General features: G+C 42.5%; 3 protein-coding genes across 10 annotated transcripts in view; all 3 read right to left on the bottom strand.

The window, feature by feature from the left end:
• LOC127008950 (reversion-inducing cysteine-rich protein with Kazal motifs-like) overlaps positions 1–5,385 on the bottom strand; it is a 53,465-nt gene extending 48,080 nt beyond the window's left edge. For both annotated transcript variants that reach the window (XM_050881472.1, XM_050881473.1), the window contains exon 1: positions 4,802–5,385. In XM_050881472.1, the coding sequence (XP_050737429.1) occupies positions 4,802–4,907 (106 nt within the window). In that variant the 5' untranslated portion in view covers positions 4,908–5,385. The remainder of the gene's footprint in view (positions 1–4,801) is intronic.
• Positions 5,386–7,170: 1,785 nt separating this feature from the next.
• On the bottom strand, positions 7,171–15,987 carry LOC127008949 (UPF0235 protein C15orf40 homolog). The gene is made up of 4 exons (XM_050881471.1): positions 15,717–15,987; positions 10,571–10,691; positions 9,159–9,286; positions 7,171–7,902 (listed from the first exon to the last, which is right to left on the bottom strand). Exons 1-4 carry the CDS (start codon positions 15,816–15,818, stop codon positions 7,804–7,806), a joined length of 450 nt encoding a protein of 149 aa, XP_050737428.1. The 5' UTR covers positions 15,819–15,987; the 3' UTR covers positions 7,171–7,803.
• A 151-nt stretch (positions 15,988–16,138) lies between these two features.
• Positions 16,139–27,299, bottom strand: part of LOC127008948 (adhesion G protein-coupled receptor L2-like) — a 37,048-nt gene continuing 25,887 nt past the window's right edge. Inside the window, exons 18-29 of one of the 7 annotated variants that reach the window (XM_050881465.1) lie at positions 26,983–27,090; positions 26,525–26,591; positions 25,846–25,931; positions 25,558–25,681; positions 24,982–25,081; positions 24,194–24,350; positions 23,059–23,112; positions 22,249–22,386; positions 21,088–21,141; positions 20,535–20,672; positions 17,635–17,735; positions 16,139–17,015 (exon numbers count right to left, since the gene is read on the bottom strand). In XM_050881465.1, coding sequence (XP_050737422.1) covers positions 16,762–17,015; positions 17,635–17,735; positions 20,535–20,672; positions 21,088–21,141; positions 22,249–22,386; positions 23,059–23,112; positions 24,194–24,350; positions 24,982–25,081; positions 25,558–25,681; positions 25,846–25,931; positions 26,525–26,591; positions 26,983–27,090 — 1,381 coding nt within the window. In that variant the 3' untranslated portion in view covers positions 16,139–16,761. Of the gene's footprint in view, positions 17,016–17,634; positions 17,736–18,317; positions 20,673–21,087; positions 21,142–22,248; positions 22,387–23,058; positions 23,113–24,193; positions 24,351–24,976; positions 25,082–25,557; positions 25,682–25,845; positions 25,932–26,524; positions 26,592–26,982; positions 27,091–27,299 lie in introns of those variants that run through there. The other 6 variants (XM_050881463.1, XM_050881470.1, XM_050881466.1 and 3 more) reach the window with 6 other exon arrangements.

The raw sequence follows: 27,299 nt of genomic DNA, 5'->3' as shown, positions 1-27,299 counted from the left end.
ACTATTATCATCATTACGTCTCCCATTATATCTTTGCTGAGCCCTTGAGACCATTACCTAAAGCCCTTATGTCTGTGTTGGCCTGTCTGTGTGCCTGTCTGTCTCTGTCTGTATGTGTATATGTGTATATTTGTGGTTATGGAAGCGTCGAATAGTAGTTAACTGAGATGGTAGTGTTTTTATATATTTTTTTTACAATAATGGCGGCAGCTCAAGGGCAAAAAAAAAAAAAGGGAGGATAAAAAAGCTCGCTAATCGCTGATCCAATGTATGTTTTTTTTTTACAGTAGAGGAAGAAGCTCAAGGCCAAAAATATAAAAAAAGCCCACTAATCGCTGCTCCTATAAAGTAGAAGGGTGTTTCCAAAAGAGAGGACAATGTCGGATGTATATATGTATGTATGTATTTATGTATGTATATTGCCTATGCATACTTCCTCACCCTTACACACATCAGCATTGTTACTTCACCAAACTCCCATTACTGGAACCATCATCAACACTCCTATACACCATCGCCTCTACCATGTAAACTGATGTATTGGGACACCTCTCCATCCGAAAATGACCTCTCTTTTGGTCACTCTATACTTGTCGCTATAGGAGAGCAACAGTTACCGAGCCCTTTTTTTCACATCTTCTTTTTGTTGCCCTTGACTTGCTCTGTCCTGTAAAAATAAAAATAAAATAAAAAAAGGCATCCCCCTCCCCTCCACGTCAGGTTTAAATACCCTACGAATGGCTGCCTTGATTGTACTGAAAGATGTACTAAGTAAAGATAGTCGCAAGGTATTCCTACTCACTATCAAATAAAAATACAGAATCGTCACTACCACGCACGATATTCTCACATTCACAGGTGCTAACGGTATCCCAAAAAAAAAATCATAAGCACCACCTTCACTTCCACTAGCACCACCACCACCACCACCACCACCTCGTTACTTCAACAGCCATACCGTTTCTCCCTTTCCTTCCCTCACATCCTCTTCTCCCTTTCCTTCCCCTACCCTTCCTACGACACCCATCCCCTTCTCCCTTTCCTTCCCCTACCCTTCCTACGACACCCATCCCCTTCTCCCTTTCCTCCCCCTACCCTTCCTACGACACCCATCCCCTCCCTTTCCTCCCCTACCCTTCCTACGACACCCATCCCCTTCTCCCTTTCCTTCCCCTACCCTTCCTACGACACCCATCCTCTTCTCCCTTTCCTTCCCCTACCCTTCCTATACGACACCCATCCCCTTCTCCCTTTCCTTCCCCTACCCTTCCTACGACACCCATCCTCTTCTCCCTTTCCTTCCCCTACCCTTCCTACGACACCCATCCCCTTCTCCCTGTCAGTCCCAGACCCTTCCTACGACACCCATCCTCTTCTCCCTTTCCTTCCCCTACCCTTCCTACGACACCCATCCACTTCTCCCTTTCCTTCCCCTACCCTTCCTACGACACCCATCCTCTTCTCCCTTTCCTTCCCCTACCCTTCCTACGACACCCATCCCTTCTCCTTTCCTTCCCCTACCCTTCCTACGACACCCATCCTCTTCTCCCTTTCCTTCCCCTACCCTTCCTACGACACCCATCCTCTTCTCCCTTTCCTTCCCCTACCCTTCCTACGACACCCATCCCCTTCTCCCTTTCCTTCCCCTACCCTTCCTACGACACCCATCCTCTTCTCCCTTTCCTTCCCCTACCCTTCCTACGACACCCATCCTCGTCGCCCTTTCCTTCCCCTACCCTTCCTACGACACCCATCCTCTTCTCCCTTTCCTTCCCCTACCCTTCCTACGACACCCATCCTCTTCTCCCTTTCCTTCCCCTACCCTTCCTACGACACCCATCCTCTTCTCCCTTTCCTTCCCCTACCCTTCCTACGACTCCCATCCCCTTCTCCCTTTCCTTCCCCTACCCTTCCTACGACACCCATCCTCTTCTCCCTTTCCTTCCCCTACCCTTCCTACGACACCCATCCTCTTCTCCCTTTCCTTCCCCTACCCTTCCTACGACACCCATCCCCTTCTCCCTTTCCTTCCCCTACCCTTCCTACGACACCCATCCCCTTCTCCCTTTCCTTCCCCTACCCTTCCTACGACACCCATCCTCTTCTCCCTTTCCTTCCCCTACCCTTCCTACGACACCCATCCCCTTCTCCCTTTCCTCCCCTACCCTTCCTACGACACCCATCCCCTTCTCCCTTTCCTCCCCTACCCTTTCTCCGACACCCATCCTCTTCTCCCTTTCCTTCCCCTACCCTTCCTACGACACCCATCCCCTTCTCCTGGCAAACCCCATCCAAATCTTAAGAAATCAACATCTTTAACCCCACGACTTGCATTTCTTCGTCAGCCATTTTAACAGACGGCATTCCACCCCCGATCACTCAACCAGCAATCCACCATCATCACCCAAATCATACGAATTTCACCTCATCTTCATCACCAACCATCACCTATTTAGCGGTTCCTCCTCCACCAGTTTATCGGACACCATTCCACCCATGACCAATCCACCATCAACACCACCACCACCACCAACACCACCACCACCGAAGCCTTAAGAAAATAAACTTATCACCACCACACCACCACCTGCATAACATCACCGATCAGTTTAAATTTACTGACACACCACCGACATCACCAACGCCATAAAGTCATCACCACCACCAGCACCCACCGCCAACATAAGAGACCACACACATCTCACATCTCCCTCTTTTCCCTCCCCCCCAAAAAAGATGAACCCACCACTTGAATACTTCCTCCACCACCTTATTAAGACACCATTCCACCCACCACCACACCACCAGTACAACCTCCATCTCCATCCCCACCACCAAAGCCTTAAGGAATTATACCTCCCTCCCACCCCCCATCACCACAACCACCACCACCACCACCGCTATCATATAATCAACACCTGCAGTACATCACCAATCAGTTTCAAGTTACCGAAGCACCACCACCACCACCACCATCACCACCAACGCCGCCAAAACCTCCCATAGGATTCCTCTGAACTCCGCCGCCTTCCTGCCTCTCCTACGCTACCCTCCCTCCCTCCGTCCTGCCGCCGCTGCCACCCTCCTCGTATCCTGCACTTGGCTCTCCCGGGGATCCTTGTGTCCTCCGCGTCCACCGCCAGGCCAAAGATTCTTAATGAGGGCACCACCAGGACTTGCCTCTTCCGTCTGGCTTACTTCAGGTTTTTTTTTTCTTTTTTTTTATTATTCATGTATGTAAGTTGTCCCCAAGAACCTTACGCCCTCCCACCTCGTTTCTCCCTTTTTTTTTTTTTGGGGGGGGGAGGGGGCTGCATTATCGTATTTTAATTCTCGGGGTTTTTTGTGTGTGTGTTTGTCCTCGTCATTTTCCTGTTTAATGTTTTTTTATCAGTTTTCTTTTCTTTTTTTTTTTTTTGCTTGTTGATCGTATTATTTTTTTTCTTTACTCGTCTTCCTCTTGTTCTTATTCCTTTATTATTTTTTTTTTCGTAAACCATTCCTGACTTCCTTTTTCTCCCTCATTTCGTATTTTATATATTTTCATTAAACTACCGGCGTTTCCAGACACAAAAGTCTTTTCATCTCTTTCTCAGGTTTTTATATTCTTCTTTTTGGTTTTATTTTCTATATCATTTATTTCACACACTAACCTGACTAATATACCACATATTCAACGATTCCATTAACAAAACACGACATTAAACCAAGCAAGTCTGTCACACCAACAACTAGCTTATTTTCTTGTATTTAGACTTGACATTTTCAAGGCACCCCACATAATTAAGCCGTTTACGCAGTAAATTGGTATGACCAGTAACTAAAACCTTAACAAATGTGAAGCAAATGAAGTATCCTATGCACTCCGCATGCAATTTTTTCGGTACATTAGAAGCAGTAGTTAGCTAGATTAACCCTATATTTTTTTTTATTCCGTACAGTCTTGGCCTTTCTCCATCCTGTCCTTTCATATTACTATAGTAGGTCCATAACCATACCTTGAAAAATACCAACACGGAAACCGAGTGTGTGTGTACGGCATAGGACGGGCAAATGGCATTATTTGTAAAATAGAAATACTCCTGCGAGTAGTTAATGAAGAAGGCAACATAACAATGGTAACAGTTCGTCTTATACCAATACTTCCCTCTTGAAAGATTTCTTAGACGCAAGAAGAAGGAATTATAATAAGTCCGCGAAAGCTTAATAGGAACTGTCCCATTTTTTATACAACTATTATTTTCCTTAGGATTGCAAGGCGACTTGGGAGCCAAGCCTTGAGAAAACAAGTCAAGGCCGGACGCCCCGACTTGCAGGGACAGACAACAGTGAGGGTAGACCCATTTTTTCGGGCCGCCGCACACTGCCCTCGCGGAACTTAGTATTTCCTAGCTCTCGCCTCCCCGGAGATGTTTCTTGTATGAATAAAGCCATTTGCCTGTCTCCTTATACTGTTACAAAAAAGGAAGACCACCCAGTTTCCTTGTTGGTATAATGGTGGTGACGGAGACGGCAGCAGAGACCGTCATAGTGTGGGTTAAATCGACGGGAAGTTGGTGGCCACATTCAGGTGTCACTTTGATGATGATGATGATGATGATATAATAATAATAATAATAATAATAATAATAATAATAATAATAATAATAATAATAATTATAATAATGATAATAATAGTAATGACAATAATAAGCCAACTATTTCACTACGAATAACGAGACGACTGAAACATAGCCGAAGAAACAATTAACTTGCCAGGTCACACACACACACACACACATACACACACACACACACTCACCGTGGGTCGTATCGGCGGCGACGCTGGTGGTGGCGGCGAGGATGAAGAGGAAGGTGAGCGAGGGTGCCTCCCGCTGCCCCCGGGGTGGGTGCCGCCCTCGGGTCATGCCCCACCCACGCCCATCATCTCCCGCCCTCGCTGGACCCGTGGGCGGCGGCGTCTACTCCTCGTGTCGGCAGCGTGCTCGTGTGCGTGGCCTCGCCCTTCTGACGCAGCACCGCGGCGCCGCGTGGGGCTCGGCGGGGCTCGTGGCGGCTCAGGTTACTGGCGGAACGGGTGGCGGGGCGCGGCGCCTGCACCCCCGCCCGCACGCCTGACCTACGCCACACAGGTTCTTGGTATTCGCGGTACACCCCGACACACCTCCTGCACCTCAGGTTAGCGTCGCGCCTCCCACACGCACTCTCACAACAGCTCCGGCGCGGCGCACTCCCCCGGCGGGCGGCACACACCGGCGCGGCGCGGCCCTCCTCGGCTCAGGCGTCGAGGGGCGGGCAGGGACCTCGTGTGGCGGGTCTCGGAGCAGCGACGAACACACCCTTCCCTACCAGCGGCTAGGCGGTGACTGAGGCGGCCATGGTTTTCTCACTTTTCTGCCGCTGACGCCAGTGCCACATTGCCAGAATCCTCCTCCTCCCTCCTGACCCTCATGAGCTCAGTCGAGGCGTATTTTTCTATTTGCTTCTCAAACGTCTTTTTAAATCAATTGTCAACACCGACCACCGGCCCTGTGATATCATTCGCTGTGCCGTGTTATGATAGATACTTCATTTACTCTCACTCATACACATCACATGAAACACCTCGCGTATTTTTTTTTTTTTATTATTTTTTTTTTACGAAATGAATGAATGCAATAAATTATCCACTTGACTGATATGACTTACTACGAACCGTGTCTTGTATCCATGTCTAATATAAGAAAGCACAATTACCTCTCTTATCATTCTTGTTGAAGACACATCAACGGCTTCATCCTCGCTACTTCCTCACCACCCCCATCACCACCACCACTACCGTGACGCCACACCCTCATCATCACCACCCTGACACTACACCACCACCAACACCACCGCCTCCCTGACATCACACCACACTACCACCACCACCACCACCCTGACACCACCGCCATCACAACCACCACCCTCACCCTAACACCGTTCCGCTCCAAAAATGATCAGTTAACCAACGGCCCTGGTACTCAGCAGCGAAGGAGTGCCTGCCTGATTACGACGGCGATCAGGGTCACTCCGGAGCAAGGGGTGTAAAGAATATCCGGGGTAATGAACCAGGGCACGATACTTACTGAACCTTTGCCCTTACAATCCACGGATTTTGAGAAGGGAAGCTGGTTTGTTAGTACACGCGGATGAGCTGGCAGATATCAAATTGGATATTGTGGGACGCAGTGAGGTGAGAGGCTTGACAAGGAACAAAAAAGCGATAAACAAGTCATGCATTTTACTGGCGAGGCAAGTCCGAGGGTAGCACACAGGAATAAGAAGTAGGATTTTCAGTTCGCCGAGGCAAGTCCGAGGGTAGCACACAGGAATAAGAAGTAGGATTTTCAGTTCACCGAGGCAAGTCCGAGGGTAGCACACAGGAATAAGAAGTAGGATTTTCAGTTCGCCGAGGCAAGTCCGAGGGTAGCACACAGGAATAAGAAGTAGGATTTTCAGTTCGCCGAGGCAAGTCCGAGGGTAGCACACGAGGGTAGCTAACAGGAATAAGAAGTAGGATTTTCAGTTCGCCGAGGCAAGTCCAAGGGTAGCACACAGGAATAAGAAGTAGGATTTTCAGTTCACCGAGGCAAGTCCGAGGGTAGCACACAGGAATAAGAAGTAGGATTTTCAGTTCGCCAAGTCTAGAAAATATCTTGGTCGAAATCTAAGTAGTATCAATTGATGGTTAAATTTGTATTAACCCATTGTAGGCGGATTTCCTACAAGAAGACCTCACCAAGCAACAGGAATGGAACAAAAAGTGGCTGCTACAATTTAATGAAGAAAAATGTAAAGTCATGCACCTTGGGAGGGGATATCCAGCATACCATTACTACATGGGAAACACTCCACTATCCACCACAGAGGCAGAGAAAGACCTGGGAGTATATGTTACCAGGCTACCAGTGAAGACGAAATCCGTGCCAATCGCAGCGGACGAGTTAAAAGACATATAGAAACTGAAGGTAACATCTAGCTAAAGTGATGAGGAAGTTGAGTGAACAGGTTGGAAGGTGCAATAGAAAAATAAAGTGAAAATCTTTATAAATATGAAGGTAAAAATAATGTGTGTGTGTGTGTGTGTGTTTCATCGAATTACCTCTTTCTGTCTGTTTTCCTCACTTGACAGGCCGTAAGAAAAAAATGTTGAAGTTATTTCTTTAATTGGCGACATTATGACACAGTAGAACAAATCTGAGAGAACTGATCGAATCGACGCATCTTCACATCCTTTCCTCTCATGCATGTATAACCCATTCAATCACTGAGGCAGTTGTGAATTGATTGAGCATGATTAACTTATAAATTTAAATATCATTCATTCTAAATTATTTGGTATTACTCAGTACACGTCACCTATCTAATCCTCACGATCAGACAAAATTTGATATGAGTATTAGGCAAATGAGGCAAATTCTAACTGCCATGACTAAATCAAACCAACACAACATACATGCATACTGTTGGCCAGAAATGGTAGATATTATTTACGATTTTAAGATCATTTGAATGCTATGACACCAGCCAGAACCTTAATCTCATAGGTCACAGAGCAGATGTTGTCTTCATAAATGTATATCAGGAAACAATGCTCTCACATTTTACGCATTACCCTCACGAGGCCTTTGACAATGCTGCATATAAGAAATGTGCCTTCCGCCTTCGGGTATTTTAGTAACCATTTTTAGAGAAGTCACAATTCGGTAAGTGGTCTGTCACGACGCAGTGCTGGAGCGAGACCCTGACGCTGCCCTTCGAACACGACTGCTATACAGCTTCTCACTCCACTCCTTCCCGGGCCACCGCATTCAGCTTCTCCGTCACCGCCGCCCGAGTCGTGCTGCTCACCGCCACCACCTTCTGCCGCGCCCTCGACCCCTACAGGAGAACGGGAAGACGTTTATTGGGGAGGGAGGGAAAAGGTGTCTCCCGTTAGTTAAATCCTCCACCGAACTGTTAATTCGATGTGGCGTAATGAAAATTTTATATTATATTATTTTAAAGTGTGATGAATGGTAAAAGAAAAAAAATGTTTGTAGTGAATTATCAATACCTTACCAGTGCAGCGTGATTAAAAAAGTTATATGTATACATTTTGCAAGTGTTAAGCAGCAGGGATCTCAATTTCAAACGAAAATATCAGGGCAAATATGGCTTGAAGAATCAATTGTCTATCGAGCAATTAGCATATTTTGTGCGTAAAATGAAAAGTGGATAGATAGGAAGAAAAGTGAGTAAGTAGGAAGAAACATGGGTAGGTAGGAAGGAATATGGGTACGGAGGAAGAAAAGTGGGTAGGCAGAAAGACTGATGGGTGGGTAGGAACGAAAGAGGGTGGGTAAAAAGAAAAGCAGACAGGTAGGAAGGAAAGTGGGTAAGTAGGAAGAAAAGTGGGTAAGTAGGTGGAAAAGTGGGTAGGTTGGAACGAAAGTGGGTAGGTATGAAGGAAAAAGGGTAAGTAGGAAGAACACACACACACACACACACACACACACACACACACACACACACACACACACGTGGACAGTGGTGATTTTATAAGCTAATCCAGTTAGAAGGCTAAAACACCCTTGCATTGGTATTGTCCCGCGGAGCTTCATCGCCACGAAAGTGTGTGTGTGTGTGTTTTGAAGTCCCAGCGCATGCGCACAACGAGGTTCCTTTCTGTCCTGACGTCCCCAAATGTTGTGCTGCACCGCCACCACGCGCCGAACAGTGCACTGAACCTTACGCCCAGAATTTCGACCAGGAGAAATTGTTCGAATCATCGGAAGTTTACAACACGAATGTTCATATGTAGGGAAGTCTGTAATTATAACGATGATGATACTGACAACGATGATAACAGCAACTATATATGATGATGATGATGATGATGATAGTTATAAAGAAAATAATAAAATAATAAAAACAATAATAATAATAATAATAATAATAATAATAATAATAATAATAATAATAATAATAATAATAATAATAATAATAATAATAATAATAATAATAACAATAACAATAAGAAGAAGAAGAAGAAGAAGAAGAAGAAGAAGAAGAAGAAGAAGAAGAAGAAGAAATGCCCTCGCCATCTTTACACATAACGCAGCAACTGAAGCCCTTCTGAGCTTATCGCCACTTACTCTGATGAGGCTGACATCACTCTTCCTGACGCCAATCACGGAGGCCAAGTATTTCACCAGCTCCTGGTTGGCCTCCCCATCTGAGGGTGGGGCCGCCACCTGCACACCCACGCCCTCATCGCTCAGGCCTGAAGGGACAGCCATACAGACTTACAAAAGCAAAAATTATCCTAAACTCAATATTATGTGCAAAGCTAATATTTTCAATGATACATAAGATTACAATAAACCCTCGTTTTGACGATCCAATGGGGGAGAAGGAGGTGACGTTGAATCCGATAATCTGTTATATCCGAACGATCCGAACTTTTCGCATATAACGAACCTTGTATGTGGTATGAGGTGAAATCTTTGCTCTGCAACCGTTTTCAATGATATCTGATGTGTTAAATGAAAGGCGAGGCACGGAAGGACGAGACCGTCAGTGATTACAGTCGGGCGGACACTCGACACGCACTACTCGGTCGGCTTTGTTTAATTAAACCGCCGCCGATCGACATGCGTGTACGTACTGTACATGTTCGGCCGGCCTAACACCGAGCTGAACCCCGCACTTACCGAACCTGTTCAGTAAATCCCTGCATATACCGCACTGGCCCAAAAAGTTCGCTAAAGCCGAAATTCGTTACATCGAAGTCCGTAAATGCGAGGGTTTATTGTACTACATACTTAACATGAACATTAATTCTTGCTGATAATTAATCAAAATATAACTTTTTGGGGCTATTGAGAGTAGGCAATTATAGACTTTGAAGCAACTGCCCAACCTGCACTGCCGGTGCGTCCCACCAGGGCCCAATCATTTTATCTCTTAAAACCACTCACAAAGATTAATAAATTAGTGGAAGCGGTGGGATATGGCTGTAAGGCTGCAGAAGTAAGTAGATGGCAACAAGTCTCTTAAGTTTGTAGGCTTGTATTTAATGATATGTGCTGATCACCATTTGTATTACTCTTTGTGAGTGATTCCAGGAGATGTAATGATAGGCTGTCAACAAACGTTTCTTTAATTGGGAGCATGATACAGAGAACAGCTCAAGAACAAAAGTGTACAGGCAAGCCAGCAGTGAAATGAAAAGGTTCAGGCCCTGCGGGAACACCAAGGATTCTAGAGTGTATTCTCTATACTCCTTGGGGAACTAACTGGCATTGCAGACTGTAACAGTTGCCAGACAATTGAACATTATATGACATTGAAATGAAAATTTATGCATCTAACTTTTATAAGGAAAATCTCATAATATATATAATAAATGATTAGTTTTACCAGTGTTCTTATGTAGTGACCCACCCGACATAGCAAGCCCCAAAAATCCACTTTAGATGACTGGATAAAGAGCTTCCTTCCCATGACAAGTTTCCTCATTGTAAATGAGTCATGCTGGCAGCTAACTAAGTCATAATCTACTTACCTGTCACACCATTGTTTTTCGCTCCCGGCTTAGCAAAGATCTTGATGATAACATTTCCTTGTTTGTCACAACTGATGATTTCTTCACTGTCTCCTTTGGAAGCTGTTGTATCCGTCTGATCCTGCAGAGAACTTCATACAGTGTAGTGTTCAGGATGTTCAAGATATCCATATCTAACTCATTATCACCATGTTTTCTTAAACAAAACAATGAAGATTTCAATTATTCTAATGTTAGTATTACAATAGCATAGAAAGCAAAATGAAAGTATGGGGCCAAGAGAGTGTCACATGACTTTATGGTACATAATATTAACGTGAAAATTATCAAAATATTTTGTTTATATATATATATATATATATATATATATATATATATATATATATATATATATATATATATATATATATATATATATATATATTTCTCAGAATGTTAAAAAAATTACTTACGTAGATTAATTGTTTAGGAAGGTGACAAAATATCTGAATATATACAGTACTCATCAAAAGTATGAGGCCTCTGCTTTCCCACCAGTGAATACATTGAGGAATTTATATGAAAGAATGTGTTTAGTTTACATTTGAATACTTGGTAGGGTTGCCTTTCTTTATCTTTACACTCTTGTAATCGTCATTGCGACTGAAGCAGGATTAATCACACAAGACACTGTCGTACACTCGCTTTATTGCGTTTTACCTGCAGGATAAGCGACACATTCACTTCAACATGCAGCACACGACACAGCATAACAGATAATTAATAGACACATCGAGTATACCAAATTTGTCACCTTATTAACAATGCACTCTTAAACTCACGACATTGAGGGTCTAATGACAGACTTTGCAGTTCCTCTTTTTCTGTTCAGCCGCGGGAGACAGAAGCTCAGCCGTCCTCTTCTGACACTGTCTTATCCCCGTCTCTGACGGTATCTCCTCTAGGCAGAGGTGAACCCGTCTCCGTCTATGGCCCCTCATTTGCCCCCAAGGTCAACCATGAGATTCATCACTCGCCCTCCTTGTCTCGTCTTCATCTCTACGCATTTTAGCAAAGTAAACAACTAAACACGCTCGGGGCGCTTCGACCCTCCCGAGGTGCCCCGCTCTTTCCCTTGGCTCTAGAGGCTGTGGCCCCACAGCCTAACTAGCCCCATAAAAACACCCAAGAAGAAGCTCTTTCCCTTACATTATACATTCATGTCCTCTTTACATTATCCTTATATTACTTACATTCATCCATACATGTGCCTTTCATAGCCGCGACATGCCATGGGCGCGACAACAACTCTCAAGACGTCTAGGAAGTGACAGAGCAAGGTTCTTCAGTGTATCAGGTAAGATATTGTCCCAGGACTCACGAATGGCCGCCTCAAGCTTGGGTACTGAACTGACGTCCTTCCCTTGTAAATCCCTCTTGATGTGCCACAGGTTTTCAATAGGATTCAGATCCGGGCTATTTCCCCGGCCAATCCTTAATAAAGGGTACCATGCAGTCCTCGAGCCAATGGGTCACAGATTTTGCTGTGTGGGCAGGAGCACCATCTTGCTGGAAGATGCTGGCCTTGGTGAGCTCGAAAGAATCCGGCAGATGGTCACACAGCAGCTCCAGGTAGACATGTTGGTTAACTTTGACGTTCTTTGGATGAACAAGTTTCCCCATACCCCTGCCGGTAAAGCAACTCCACACCATGAGCGAGTCTGGGTTTACTGTGTGCTGCACGTAGCGGGGGTCGAGGGGGTCGCTGCCTTTTCTCCGGTACACTCACCCTCCACGGTTGCATGTAACGTCAAAAGTAGCCTTATCTGACCATAGCACTGAGAGCCAGTCCTCCTCACTCCAGGCAAGATATTTCATGCAAAAGGCAACCCTGCGATCTCTCTGTGCCTTTGATAGAAGAGGTTTCTTCCTTGGTGAGTGGCTGACGTAACCTAACTCCTGCACACGACGTAACATGGTACGCATGGAAGTCTCCCCATACAATTCAGGGTTGCTCTCCTTCAGAGATCTTACTGTTGTTCGTGGATTTGACTCTAAGGTACTACGCTTTATGATGTTCAAAGCCCCTGGAGAAGTCTTCCTAGGACGCACTGTCCTAGGTTTCTGGGATGGTGTCAAAAGCCCTCCTCCCTCCCGAAATCGCGCCGTGTATTTCTTGACTGTGGACTTGCCCACATTCAACAATTCACTTATTTCTTTAGTTCCATGACCTGCCTTCTTTAGTCCACTGATTTGGACAATTACTTCTTTAGTTAATTTCTTTGTAGGCGCCATGGTAACGATAAAGCCCCCTAGGGAAATGAAGAAAACCAGTGTGAAAAAAAGGCAAGGTCCCGAAGAGAGGGGATACTTATGCATTCTCTCCCCACGGCAGCGTGGGGGGGGGGGGGGAGGGGGGGGCGACTGGCTGGGTTCTCTCCTCATTCTCCGCTCTACCGGTGTGGTGTCGTCTGCCATCCTTTGTCGTGAGACAGCCCATCCTGAACTTCACATCGCGAGACGCAATCTTTACTATCACAGAGTAACTCAGTGAAGTAACTAAGAGTAAAAAATTACCCAAGATCTAAATAAAGGGAGGTCAACCCACGCGCAGCTTCATGGAGTTCCATGAGCAGCTTCCTTACTCAGAGGAATCTGGAAAAACCCTTTCGTCAGGTCTATCTTAGAAAAAATTCTAGATTCAGCCAGAGTAGCAAATATGGCTTGCGGATCAGACATTGGCTCGGCGTCTACGCGCGTCACTGCGTTTACTTTTCGATAATCGCCGCAAATCCTAATTCCTCCTTCTTTCTTCCTTACGACTACCATGGGGCTGCAGTAGGGGGAATTTGATCTCTATGATACCCGCGGCCTCCATTTCACTGATTTCGCTTTTTACGGCGTCTATCAGTCGTAAAGGAATCTGGTAAGGCCTTTGTCTGACAGGCTCCTTGCTCGCCAACTCGATTCGATACTCTGGTACCCGAGCAATCTTAGGTTTGTCCGAAAAAACTTCTGCATAACCCTCTAGCAACGATGCTAATTGTTCCCTCTCCTCTGGGGCTAACTTTTCTCCCAACGTCACGTCATGCACTGACTCTGTCTAGCAGAGACAGTGAGAGGAGCCTCGCCGTCCTCATCATCTTGTATTACTACTGCCGCTCCCACATCTACGGTCTGAGGTTGAGAATAGTGAGCTTTAACTAACTCTAGACACCTCACCTTCGCTTCATCATACTCACTTTCTCGCAAGCAAGCTGCGGCTGCAACTGGCCGGTAGTATTGTTTCAACACACACACACACACACACACACACACAGAGAGAGAGAGAGAGAGAGAGAGAGAGAGAGAGAGAGAGAGAGAGAATTTGGCGGAAGCGAGGGAGAGCAGAAAGGCGGAGGGCAGGTGTGAGTCAGGTCAAGTGTCGTGGTGGGACTGATGGGGTTGCCTGCTCGGTCAGCTTTTTTTATATACCCTGTGCTACGTCACTGGCACTGCGTCTCGGGGAAGAGCCTCGGGAGGATGTGCGGAATGGGACGAATTTTGAGCCGACCGTGGATTGACCTCCCTTTATTTAGACCTTGAAAGTACAAAGGAGGAACTACAAAACGATGCAAAGCGCCGCAGGTCACAAGAAGAAGAGTGATTGTTGATGACCTTGTTATATACATACATACGTCATCATTTGCTTTTATATTAGTATAAATAAACGTGGGTGGGACAGATCCCGACAAGCAGTCGACAAAAGACACGTACGGTACCGTGTCAGAATTCATGTATGTATTCAGGATGGGATGTCTCATGATACGGGATGTCTAACGACACCACACCAGTGTATAGTATTTCCCAGGGTCAAAGGATCTTTGACCCTGGTATTTCCATTTGAAACTGGCTGGTGGAGTGTTGGCCGCTGCAGGGTCAGCCCCGACCTGCACTTTGCCACACACCCTCAACACCTCTCGCTTCCTCGCATATGTCAGCTATTTACTACCTTTAAATAACTGGATAATCCAATAAGGTCATATAGTGTTAAGATTGTTTCGTTTTTAGGATAATGACAAAGATTTTGTACATATACTACGACACTTGACAACGTTGGAATACAACGGTGTCATGTATCGTGGCATTTTACGTATTTATACAAAATCTTTGTTATTATCCTAAAAACGAAACAATCTTAACATTATATGACCTCAATGGAATATCCAATTATTTCATGAAATTCATTTAAAGGTAGTAAATAGCTGACATATCACATATGAGAGGAAGCGAGAGGTGTTGAGGGTGTGTGGCAAGGTGTAGGGCGGGGCCAAATCCTTGGGCGGGGCTGACCCGGGCCCGCAGCGGCCCACACCCCACCGGCCAGTTTCAAATGGAAATTCTATACTATAGCAGTTTCCACTGGCCCGACGGCAGGGAGTTACCAGATACTTTCTATTTACATAATTTCATCTAAGAAAACAGTGCACCATCCTTTTTTCGCCATAAGGATGCGGCCGCAAGGGGTAGGGGCCGCATACTTTTGACGAGTACTGTGTGTGTGTGTAGCCTTGTTATTGTAAGATGAAATATATAATTTGAGAACACACGATACAGCATTATTCTCGAATTACCCCAACTCACAACTGTACCTGACTTTTTTTTATTGAATTTAATGGGCTAATCATCATTGTTTTCATCATAAATTACTCATATCAGAGATTTGATCGACTTATAGTTCAGAAGCGATGGGTCATTATTATACAACAACAGCAGGCTTCTACTTTACTATTCATCCCTGGTGGTAATGGTAACACTAAAGCAGCAGTATTAGGTTACTGACTTACTGCCTTTAATGGCACTAGGTTACAATTCAAGCAGAGATTGGTTGGCTGCTATTTGTTAGGTTTACGTGGGGTTCTGTTAGCTTAAGAAAACGCTTAGTGGCAGCGAAAAAGTTCAAAATGGGGCAGAATGCATCATCTTGAAGTGGGTGTAATTCTTGAGTTTTACCCCAAGTATATTTTGATGAGAGATACCTGTTAATGTTATGGCTGCCATCACTATTGACTAAATGGAACGTAAAGATGTGGAGTAGACACATTATTCTCATGCTGTGCACAAGACCAATGATATGGATGTTTGGCAGACCTGCCGTGAGTAAGTAAACAGCGTGCGTCAACCATACCTTTGTTGGCGCCTTCTTGGCCTTGCCCTTGCCCATGGCCAGGGTGCGAGCGAGGCTGTGTTTACGGATAAGGCTGCACACACTTGTTAGGCGAGATTGCATCTGTATTCCTTGCCCCACAGGACTAAGCTGCCCTCCATCAGTCTGCCTCTATTTCACACTGATATGTCCGTAATTTTCTTGGGCTACCGCCTGGCTCCTCGCCTTCCCTGGGGTCCCCAGTCACTGCTCTTCCAGGCCTCCCTCATTTCAAAACACTTGGTCCAGTTCACGGTTAATCTTCTCGACTAAAAAGACTCGACTTATAGGTAATTCTCATCACTGAAAAAATCGCCCACAAAAAAAAAAAAAAAAAAAAATGTTACCACAGGTCCCCAAGCTTGCATGGGTACACACCCTACATCTTTCAACTGAGTCCTGCACATCAAGCACTACATCTTCAACCATATGACTTATATATGTATTACATTAATTCACTCTGCCTCAATTAGATTTTAAACATTTTATACAGATGATTTACTTTCTATTATTTTCTGCTATGTACATGGTGGTCAGAAAAAATGGCTGATTTTTTTATTTATTTATTCATGAAAACACTATTTACATTATATATGATATAATATCCTGTTCTTGCCCATAAATATAATATATGTGAGATCGTCCCAACTACTTAATGTCCTGCAGTGTAGTCACACTGTTCTCTATACACCTTACACCCTACTTCAGTACTTGTAAATGTCAACTCTATAAGAATTATATACATTTGCAAATGAAAATATGAGCACCATGATAAGAGTATAGCTTAGCATACACCTTCCAGATATACTTTTCCTACCTTTTCTACTATGTATTAATAATGAAAAGGTGTAACAAAAAAATCCTCATGAAGGGGAATCAGTCGATCTATTGGCACTATAGTCACTCCATTTCACCAGCAACCTCCTTCCATGCATGTCACTAGGCAGGGAAAATCTGTATTTTCCTTACCATCACAATAATGCTTTAAATGGAAACTTTTTCATCTTTGCCTTCCTCCTGCATCGTGTTATACCCAGACGATGAACTCTTGGGATGGGCTCTGATCCTCACAATCTGAGTTAGTGTATTGTTCCTCCTCAATATGCCTAAGGTGGGAACTTCTCAGGCCAGTACGGGTGCCCCTTAAAATATTTTCCAGGTTGACATTGCGGGCTGAAAGGCGGGAGGTAGAAGGGGGAGAAGAAGAGATGGAGGTGGCGGAAGAGTTGGATCCATCAAGGTAACAAGTGTCCATTGAGTTTCTCCGACTGGATTCTCCATCTGTAAGGGAGTGGATGGTGTGCCTAGTGAGGCAGTCTAAATGTCTTCCTTGACCTACAAAATTATCTGGCCTCTCCATACAGCATTTTATTTATATTCTATAAAGCTGACTTTTGTCACATAATACTTGTTTGATTTTTATCATTGGACAGGAGAAAAACAGTGGGTCATGACTGTGTTGCAGAAAGCTCATCCGACAAAAAAAAGAAATGATATAAGTTTCAAGTCGAAGACCAGGGTTGTAAATGTTTATTCCAGTTTATATTCAAAGCTTATTATTTTCATTGAAATATTAAGTTACTATGAAAGCAAATAGTGACCTGAGTTCATCACTCCAGAAAATCCAATAACCACAAGATGATGAGATTATAATTTTATACCTGGCATTAAAGGACAACCCATAATATGGAGAATTCTGAGCTTCAATATGGCATACAATTTTGCATGGTAGTACTGTATCTACAAATATGGTAAACAACTTGCAGAAAATTAACTGATAACTGTGTATTCTGCAAAACAGCAATACTCTATATGTTTTATCCTTATCTCTGTAAAAATGTTGTACAAGAAGCCAATCCATACTTTAAACACAAGAAAAATCAGAGAGTAGCTTCCTTACCTGATACAAAGCTGAACTGAGTATTAGATGACCACTCACTCGCCTTCCTGTGACGGAAACTCTTCCTTACGGCTGGCACTCTGGCTAGCACTGGGCCCATGCTAGGGACGAGGATAAGTGATAGAGATCAATCTGCTTGATTCTTAATGTTAGAAATATATCTTCATAGTGTCCACTGTCCAACAATATTAGTATAATGTCTTTAGTTTAAGAAAGAGTATGACGATGTCTTTAGTTTTGGAAAGATTAGGAAAATGTCTTTAGTTTGGGAAAGATTAGGAGAACGTCTTTAGTTTAGGAAAGACTGAAATAATGTATTTGAGTTGAAAAGACTATGATGACACCTTTAGTTTTGTAAAGATTGGGATAGTCTTTAGTTTTGGAAAGATTAGAATAACATCTTTAGTTTTGGAAAGATTAGGACAACTGTAGTTTTGGAAAGACTAGGATAACATCTTCATTTTGGAAATACTAGGATAACATCTTTAGTCTGGCAAATATTAGGGTAACGCCTTTAGTTTTGGAATGGTTAAAATAACGTATTAAGGTTTTGAGAGATTGAGATAACATCTGTTTCCTTGGGATGGCAGCAAAGACAACCTCGCACAGGTTCCCGGTGAGGAGGTAGTGGGCACCCAACAGACAGTGTCCAGGAGCACAATGGACAAGTAGAAACACAGGAGAACAGTTAAAAAGTTTACTGACACAGTGATTACACAGAGTGCATAGCACAATAATAACAGGCAATAACAACAGGCAGGAAAACACTCACAGACACTTAACCGGGTGACAGCCCACAACATGAGGGCACAACACAGACCAAGATGGAGCACGGTCTAAATCATGTTCCCGGCCAGACGTAACCGACTCTTGAAGGCACCCTGGGAGTGGGGCAGCCCTCACTCGCTCTTCTCTAGACACAAAACATGCTGCAACTGGCACACACTGGCTTCTAGTCACCCCCTCCCCCCTCCCCACTCCTCTCTTCTGGCCCTGCTTAACACCTTGTTCAAAATATCCTCACACAGGCACACTGATGCACATACAGATAGACACACATTTGCAACACATCTTTAGTTTTGGAAAGACTGGGATAATGTCTTTAGCTCTGGAAAGACTGGGATAATATCTTTAGCCTTGGAAAGATTAGGATAAAGTCTTTAGTTTTGGAAAGTTTAGGATAGCACTACAAGTTTGAAGACCAGGATAATTGGAAAACAACAATGGAAAACCATCAATGCACAACTAGAGTTACAGCATTCACCAGATATGTGTTAGTGCTTCAACTACAGTGTTGGGCATGTGGACATGAACCATGTTGTGAAAAAGGTATCACAAAAAGAATATCTATCCATGGCAGCATGTGATGGGGCCAAAAACATATATCCCTCAAGAGAATCGAGATGCTACGGACCTACCCATAAAAAAATCTACAGAGCCTTTGGTTTAGAATTAATATGATGATTCTGATGCAGTAATATCTTATATGGTAATCACAGAAATTATTAATGTCCATGGTCCTTACTTCGTTACACACACCTTACAGTTAACAGTAATGAAGCTGGTTTGTGTCTTCCTGTGAGCTTTGCAGAAGATAAAGGCAGCTGCTGATACTGTGTTGGGAGTGAGTGAAACCCATATTCGAGGAACTGGTGTGAGTGATGGTAAAGAGGGTACATGAGAGGGTGTGCCTGGGGGGGTTGTATGGATGGGGATGGATGAGAAGTATAGAGGCAGGAGTAAGGATGTGCTATTGTGATGTCTGAAAGAGTGTGGAATGGTATGACTGATTATGGTTGGAAGGGATCAAGAATTGTGTGGGTGAAAGGAAAAGTAGGTATAGTAAAGTATGTTTGGGTGTGTATATATGCACCAGTAAATGTGAAAAGTAAAAAAGGACTGTGAGAAAGGGAAGCTTTTTGGGAGGAAGTGAATACATGTCTGAAGAGCTTTGAGAAAGAAAGGAAACTTATTATGATGGGAGATATGAATGGTAAAGTGGGTGATGGATGTGTGATGAAATGGGGGATACCTGGAAAGAATGAAAATGGAGAGTGCCTGGTGTATGTCCGTGCTGAGAGGGGGCTGTTCCTACCCTCACATATGCAAGTGAAACGTGGGCCTGGAATGAAAGTCAGAGGTCTAGAGTGACAGGCAGTGGAAATTAGTTATTTGAGGAGTGCTTGTGGTGTGAGTAGAATGGATGAAATGAATAATGAAAGTGTGTATGAGCGTTTTGGAATGTGTCACGGGGGTGAAGGGAAGAAGTGTGGAGTGGTGGAAGAAGTGAAGCGACAGACTTTAAAGTGGTTTGGTCACATGGAGCGAATGAAGGAGAGTAAGATGACCAGAAGGGTGTATTTGAGTGAGATAGAGAGAGGGAATGCTAGAGGATGACCTCCAGTGAAATGGAGAGATAGAGTGCAGGAGTACGTTAGGGAGAGTGGGGAAAGATCTTTGAGAAACTTTGAGCAGGCAAGGAGGGAGTGTCTGGATAGAGAAAGTTGGAAACTCTTCTGCCGTGGCCATCCCCTGGTGGGAGCTCCAAGGAGCAGGCGTCGATGAAATAATAATGATGATGAGGCTGATACTGTTGAGGATGAAGATGATGGTATTGCTGCTGTCGATGAAGAGGGTGGTTGTGGTGAAGGTAGGGATGAGGATGATGGTTATGATAATGATGATGATGGTATTGCTGAAGATGGTGGAGCCTGTGGTGAGGATAGGGATTAGGATGATGATGGTATTGCTGATGATGATGATGACAAAGGTTATGATGATGAGGGTACTGCTGTTGATGATGGTACTGCTCCTGCTGAGGATGACGGTGGTTGAAGAGAGGGTAGGGATGATTATGATGGCGATGATGATGATAATGGTTATGATGATGAGGGGCCCACCTTAAGTCTCCCAGGGATACTCTTCTGGGGGATCGGGGGCCCTCACTCCTCTGCACAATGCTGAACTGGTCTGCGAGGGAAAGACGCCTTTGGTTTTGATGCTCTGTAAGCTCATCCAAGGCTCTGTCCCAATTCCTCCTGCACACAAACAAATGAATGGTTAAGAGGACTTCTGAAACAAGTAAATTATTGTAATGGGAGATTGTTTCTAAATATGGATTTCAAACATCTGTGTGTATGTGTAAATTGCCACACAGAACAGCAACAGAGAATAACCATTGAGGGTAACTCTTAGGTGACACTCCTTATTTCGCCACATATGTGAGCAGTGACACACACACACACACACACACACACACACACACACACACACACACACACACACACACACACATTTTAAAACACACACAAAAAAAAAAAGAGAAATGCCTGGAATATTTTCATTTATATTTTTTCCAAAATTTTCTACACCAATCTCAACAAAAGATACTGTAATGCTAAGAGCTTCACGGCTGGTAAAAAATAAGGGAGTGAGAGTAACCAAAACACCCACCTGGTAAAAGGTGTGACGCCTAAGTTTGTTGCATAGGCGGTTTGGTGTTTGCCTCTGTAAGAATACCGGAAGAATGAGTGAGGGACTGAGATAAGTTCTTGAATCTAAGTATGTGTGGGGATGGGTGAAGTTCATGACGGAAGCATCATACAAAGAAAATCAAAAAAAGCATGGAAACAGGGCAGACTCTGTAAGTGGATGTAATATAGCAATAAACTAGTTAAAATAAAACAGTCCTTGATTGATACTTAATTAGCATACACAGGATTAGGTTGTTAACTGATAATTCTGTTCCTTAAACAATATTGCTGATTTGAAATGCTATTAGAAGTTATCTGAATAAAATGCAAATAAAGAGAATATCATCACTATTGACATTTGGTTTCTAATCTCTGGGGAATGGGAGTCTGCCTCCATAATTCATTGAATGTTTATATCAAATAGTAGCTAGTTAAAAGGAGAAGCAGCTCTCTACATTACAATAAGTCCAAGAAGGAAACTGTGCCCCCTCTATAATTTTTTTTGCCTAGAATTGACTTTTGTATGTTTCATCCTATCTTAAAAAGAAAAACCAGGGTCTATATTTTGGGAGATGTTCTGGACTGTGGGGCGGGAGTGAAGAGGACAGTGAGAGCGAGAGTGGCGGCAGCGTGGTTATAAAGTGGAGGGAGGTGGGTAGTTTACTTGTGAATTGTAGCATCGATCCCTCTAAAGAGCAGAGCAGGGGTATCTGGTAATCACAGAAATTATTATTGTCCATGGTCCTTATACTTAGTTACACAGTAATGAAGCTGGTCTGTGTCTTCCTGAGAGCTTTGCAGAAGATAAGGCAGCTGTTGATACTGTTGTGGATGAAGATGATGGTATTACTGCTGTTGATGAAGAGGGTGGTTGTAGTGAAGGTAGGGATGAGGATGATGGTTATGATGATGATGATGAAGGTATTGCTGAAGATGGTGGTGCCTGTGGTGAGGATAGGGATTAGGATGATGATGGTATTGCTGATGATGATGATGATGATGAAGGTTATGATGATGAGGGTACTGCTGTTGATGATGGTACTGCTGCTGCTCCTGCTGAGGATGATGGTGGTTGAAAAGAGGGTAGGGATGATTATGATGGCGATGATGATGATATTGGTTATGATGATGAGGGGCCCACCTTAAGTCTCCCAGGGATACTCTTCTGGGGGATCGGGGGCCCTCACTCCTGTGCACAACGCTGAACTGGTCTGCGAGGGAAAGACGCCTTTGGTTTTGATGCTCTGTAAGCTCCTCCAAGGCTCTGTCCCAATTACTCCTGCACACAAACAAATGAATGGTTAAGAGAACTTCTGAAGCAAGTAAATTATTGTAATGGGAGATTGTTTCTAAATATGGATTTCAAACATCTGTGTGTATGTGTAAATTGCCACACAGAACAGCAACAGAGAATAACCACTGAGGGTAACTCTTAGGTGACACTCCTTATTTCGCCATATGTAGACAGTGACACACACATACACACACACACACACACACACACACACACACACAGGCAATGGTAAGAAATTGAAGAAGAGCAACTGTAGGAGATACATCAAGAAATACAGTTTTCCATACAGAAGCATAACAACATGGAACGGACTTGACGAGGAGACTGTGTGTTCAAAAACGATTCATGAATTTAAAGCCAAACTGGATAATAAGTGTTATGGAGACGGGACAGCACGAGCCTAGTACAGCTCTTTTCCTGTATTTCACTAGGTAAATATACACACACACACACACACACACACACACACACACACACACACACACACACACACACACACACACACACATTTTAAAACACATAAAAAAAAGAGAAATGCCTGGAATATTTTCATTTATATTTTTTCCAAAATTTTCTGCACCAATCTCAAAAAAGGATACTGCTAAGCTTCATGGCTGGTAAAAAATAAGGGAGAGTGAGAGTAACCAAAACACCCACCTGGTAAAAGGTGTGAAGCCTAAGTTTGTTGCATAGGCGGTTCGGTGTTTGCCTCTGTAAGAATACCAGAAGAATGAGTGAGGGACTGAGATAAGTTCTTGAATCTAAGTATGTGTGGGGATGGGTGAAGCTCATGAGGGAAGCATCATACAATGAAAACCAAAAAAAGCATGGAAAAAGGGCAGACTCTGTAAGTGTATGTAATATAGCAATAAACTAGTTAAAATAAAAGTCCTTGATTGATACTTAATTAGCATACACAGGATTGGGTTGTTAACTGATAATTCTGTTCCTTAAACAATATTGCTGATTTGAAATGCTATTAGAAGTTATCTGAATAAAATGAAAATAAAGAGAATAATATCACTATTGATATTTGTTTTTTAATCTCTGGGGAATGGGAGTCTGCCTCCATAATTCATTGAACGTTTATATCAAATAGTAGCTAGTTAAAAGGAGAAGCAGCTCTCTACATTACAATAACTTCAAGAAGGAAACTGTGCCCCCTCTCTATTTTTTTGTTTTGTTTTGCCTAGAATTGACTTCTGTATGTTTCTTCCTATCTTAAAAAGAAAAACTGGGGTCTAATAATAATAATTTACTTTTTGAAACATCGTCATTATCATTATTGACATTTATGTCTGCTGTCTTCCTACTGAGTGAACACCAAAGGGGCTTATACCAAGGAAGTTTAATATTCTGCACTCACACTGCACCCCACGGCAGGGGCATTTCAAAACTGAATAGTGCTCACTCCATTCTTTGTGCCACCTAAACCCCATTTTGCCAAGTGAGATGACTTCCTCACTGACACACATGCCTACTCACTCTCTGATTGGTGAGCCCCTTAAAAATCAGTTATAATCTCAAAAGATTAAACACTGCAGCCTCTGGCTGAACTTTAGAATATACAGTCTATTAGGAGCAAGACTGAAGACATCTATATGTTTTCAAATTAAGTTTGTCAGCATAATGTAAGCTCTCTCTAAAACTGCCATGCATAAAAAAGAATTATAAATATATGGCTGTAGATTATACTGAATCACACCAGAAATAGATTAAAAATATAATGAATTTCAAATATTTCAAAAAACTTTTACAGCTACAACATTTTAAACACTGAAGTAACACGAACCTCTCAAGATCTACCATGTCCGAGAGGGACCTTACACGGTCATAACAATCATGATGGCAGTATTGCCTTGAGGCTTCAGGCCTGTCAAAGCCTAACGAGGGTTTTGTTGCAGCTCTTGAGTCCCTTCTGTTTGCAGCTTCTCTACTATCTGCAGCCTATTAAAGGAAGAATGGGGAAAATGTGGATGCATTAGGTCATGGTCATTCTTTTTTTCTACCCATAAAATTTTATGATTGATACTACCATTTTTACATAGTATAGGAGCCAGTTCAAAGGAAAGTGGTGCAATAGTACTGCTCTCACAAAGTGGATAGTATGCATGAGTTTTCAAAAGAGCATCATATTCAATTAGAGAGGAGTCTTGATACTTCCCTCTTTAAAAAAAATATCAAGTTACAGAGATAAGAAGATACAAGCAAAGGAAGACAAAAGGGATGAAAAAAATTATCATAATGGTTAACTATTGCATAAGGGGTTTGGTTAGCATAGGGATGAGCTGGAGCAGAAAGTCTTGTGAAATGGGGCTTCAGGAAAGATGAAATTTAAGGCATGCATTAGTAAGTTTGGAAGAGCAGTTGCTATGAAAATATTGACAGAAGATAAAAATAGACACAATGTGGCAGAATTTCAGAGGTAGAAGACTATCAGTAAGAGGAGGGGAGCTGATGAGAAGAAAACCATTTGCCTGCTCTGTTCAAAAGGGTTGTGTATGGCCACCCCCACACCTGAGATGTATACTCCATGCACAGACATTTATGTAGGTAGTGTCAATAAACTTCTCACCTTCTTTCTTTTGGGGCATGGCTTGACCACTTCAGGAAGAGAAGCAATAAATGCAGTCCTCACATTTTCATCCAGCATACAGTAGATTACAAAGATCATCACTCCCTAGAGGAGGAAAAAAATGTATATCTTTCAACTACTAAATATATACTTTCATTTCAAGTATCCTTGTAATAATATCACTTTTCCAAACATTTACATAGACCACTGTATTGCTGCATTATGAGTACACACAAGCTTTACAAGCTGTTGCATAATGGTCCCAAAACCAATAAACCTATTTTACAGCTTCACTATTGTATATTTCTTTTATTTGCCCTTTCTAGTCTGAGTGTCTCATATAATTATCATCTTCATCTTTGCCTATTATTTGCAGAAAATATCAATAAGAAATATGAATGTCAATAACATGAAACCAATGATTTAAAATTCTTGCTTTTTAGTATTTCACACTACCTTTTCTAATATACTACTGGGTAATAATAATCTCAAACATAAAAGAAAATGAAGATAACATTTTGCAGATTGCACTTAAAGTTCCTCAGAGTAAATTCACTTCATCTTACATCCCCTTAACTAACCTGGGAGGCATTAAAAATGGTGAAGGCATAGGCGAAGAAATGGTTGGTAGTGACATAAAGAAGACCAAACACCCATGTCACTCCTAGGATACAGTTGAGGGAGAAACTTGCTTTGGTCAACAATCTGTCATCATGGAGAGAGTATAATAGAATAGTATTAATTTATGAATAATAAACATGAATGAGATATTTCATGTAACTCTCTCACATTAATTTTGTGTACAGAATTAATGACCCTCAGATCTCCACAAACAGGATAAAAATTGCCTACATTGTTAGCATACTTACAAGAATTTTTGAGGTAGTGTCTTGCCCTTGTTGATGCTGACATTGAGAGCTTTATGCAGTGTTACGGCCATGAAGATGACATTAACCTGAGGGAAAAGTGTAACATTAGCCTATTTAATAATCTTTAGCAGGCTCTTTCTAAAATTGCTTTCTTATTGGAAGGTAAAATTGGCTTCTATAATGTGCTTGTCATCTGGGCAATCATAACTGGCACAAAATATACTTGTACTTGGTCTTGTTGAACTAGCTACAAAATTCACCTTTCTATCTTTCCAACATCTTGAAAAGTTAACTATTGTCATCACTAACCTTGACTTTTAGAGATATATCAATGACACACCAAAAAGGCCTCAAATGTGACCACTCTTACAAGTGTTCTTGATAAAGAAAGTACCTAATGGGTGGGGCCAAGTCTGCATCATCAGCCTTCTGTGATATGGGACCTCAATCTCTCATAACTCTCCTTTAACATAATCCAATGTAATATGGAAACATTGTTCGTTAGCCACATCTACAACAACTACAGTTTTCTTCATTCACATTCCCAATCATTCTGTTATTTCTAATGTTCCTTATAATTATTAATTAATGCCTGGTGGCATTTTGTAATAGACTTTTTGTACTGTATTGTGGGGAAGTTTGTGAAATCTTTGGAAATATATTTCAGCCACCAACTTACCACAATAACCAGCACCAGAGGACCAGTGAATGCCCAGATATATCCTTTCTCTGTATCAAGCCAACAGCTGCAAGGAAAAATAACAATCACCATGTTGTTGTATATTAAAAAGAAGTAAACATGATAAAAAAAAAAATATATATATATATATATATATATATATATATATATATATATATATATATATATATATATATATATATATATATATATATATATATATATATATATATACAAACCATTCAGATAATTTAGTGATTTGCTCATGAATAAACAATCATTATATGACAGACTTGCAGATAAAATAAATAAAAATACTTATGTTGTCAAATCATGGAATATTTTGGATTGGCACAAAACACCAGTTCTCTAATTGAGAAGTTGAGAGACTTGGAGCACCAGTGTGCCACAGATATGTTGAACAGAAACTTAATTCAGCAAAATAGCCTCAAACTTACTACTCGCTGTCTTCTGAAGCATAGGATTCATCTGCCCACTGCTGAGTTCCAAGGGCAGTCACTGTGGTTACCAGTACCACCACCACTGGTATCCCATAGCCTATAATCCTAAAGAGAGTCATTACATGAGACAAAGAATGTTTCTGTTTTCCCTGACCCTTAAGTATGGAAACAAAGGAGAACACTGCTGATTCAGAAGCTTAATTAAGCTCATTATAATTTTGTCTCTCTGGCCATTGATCTTTCCATTTTTATTCTTGATTCCTAGATCTTAATTAATAATACACTCTTAGGAGCATTTCTATATCAGTAGTTAT

The sequence above is a fragment of the Eriocheir sinensis genome, chromosome 39, assembly GCF_024679095.1.
Source record: "Eriocheir sinensis breed Jianghai 21 chromosome 39, ASM2467909v1, whole genome shotgun sequence".
NCBI classification, from domain to species: Eukaryota; Metazoa; Arthropoda; class Malacostraca; order Decapoda; family Varunidae; genus Eriocheir; species Eriocheir sinensis.
The sequence above is the reverse complement of the archived record's forward strand: the minus strand, read 5'-3'. Positions and strand labels throughout refer to the sequence as shown.

Bases quoted from the DNA above. Each gene is read 5' to 3' on its own strand.
- LOC127008949 (XM_050881471.1), bottom strand. From the start codon at position 15,818: ATGCAATCTCGCCTAACAAGTGTGTGCAGCCTTATCCGTAAACACAGC. The intron at 10,692-15,716 runs GTATGGTTGACG...AGTTCTCTGCAG, and splicing joins CCAAGAAGGCGCCAACAAAG to GATCAGACGGATACAACAGC. The intron at 9,287-10,570 runs GTAAGTAGATTA...CTGTCCCTTCAG, and splicing joins GAAAAACAATGGTGTGACAG to GCCTGAGCGATGAGGGCGTG.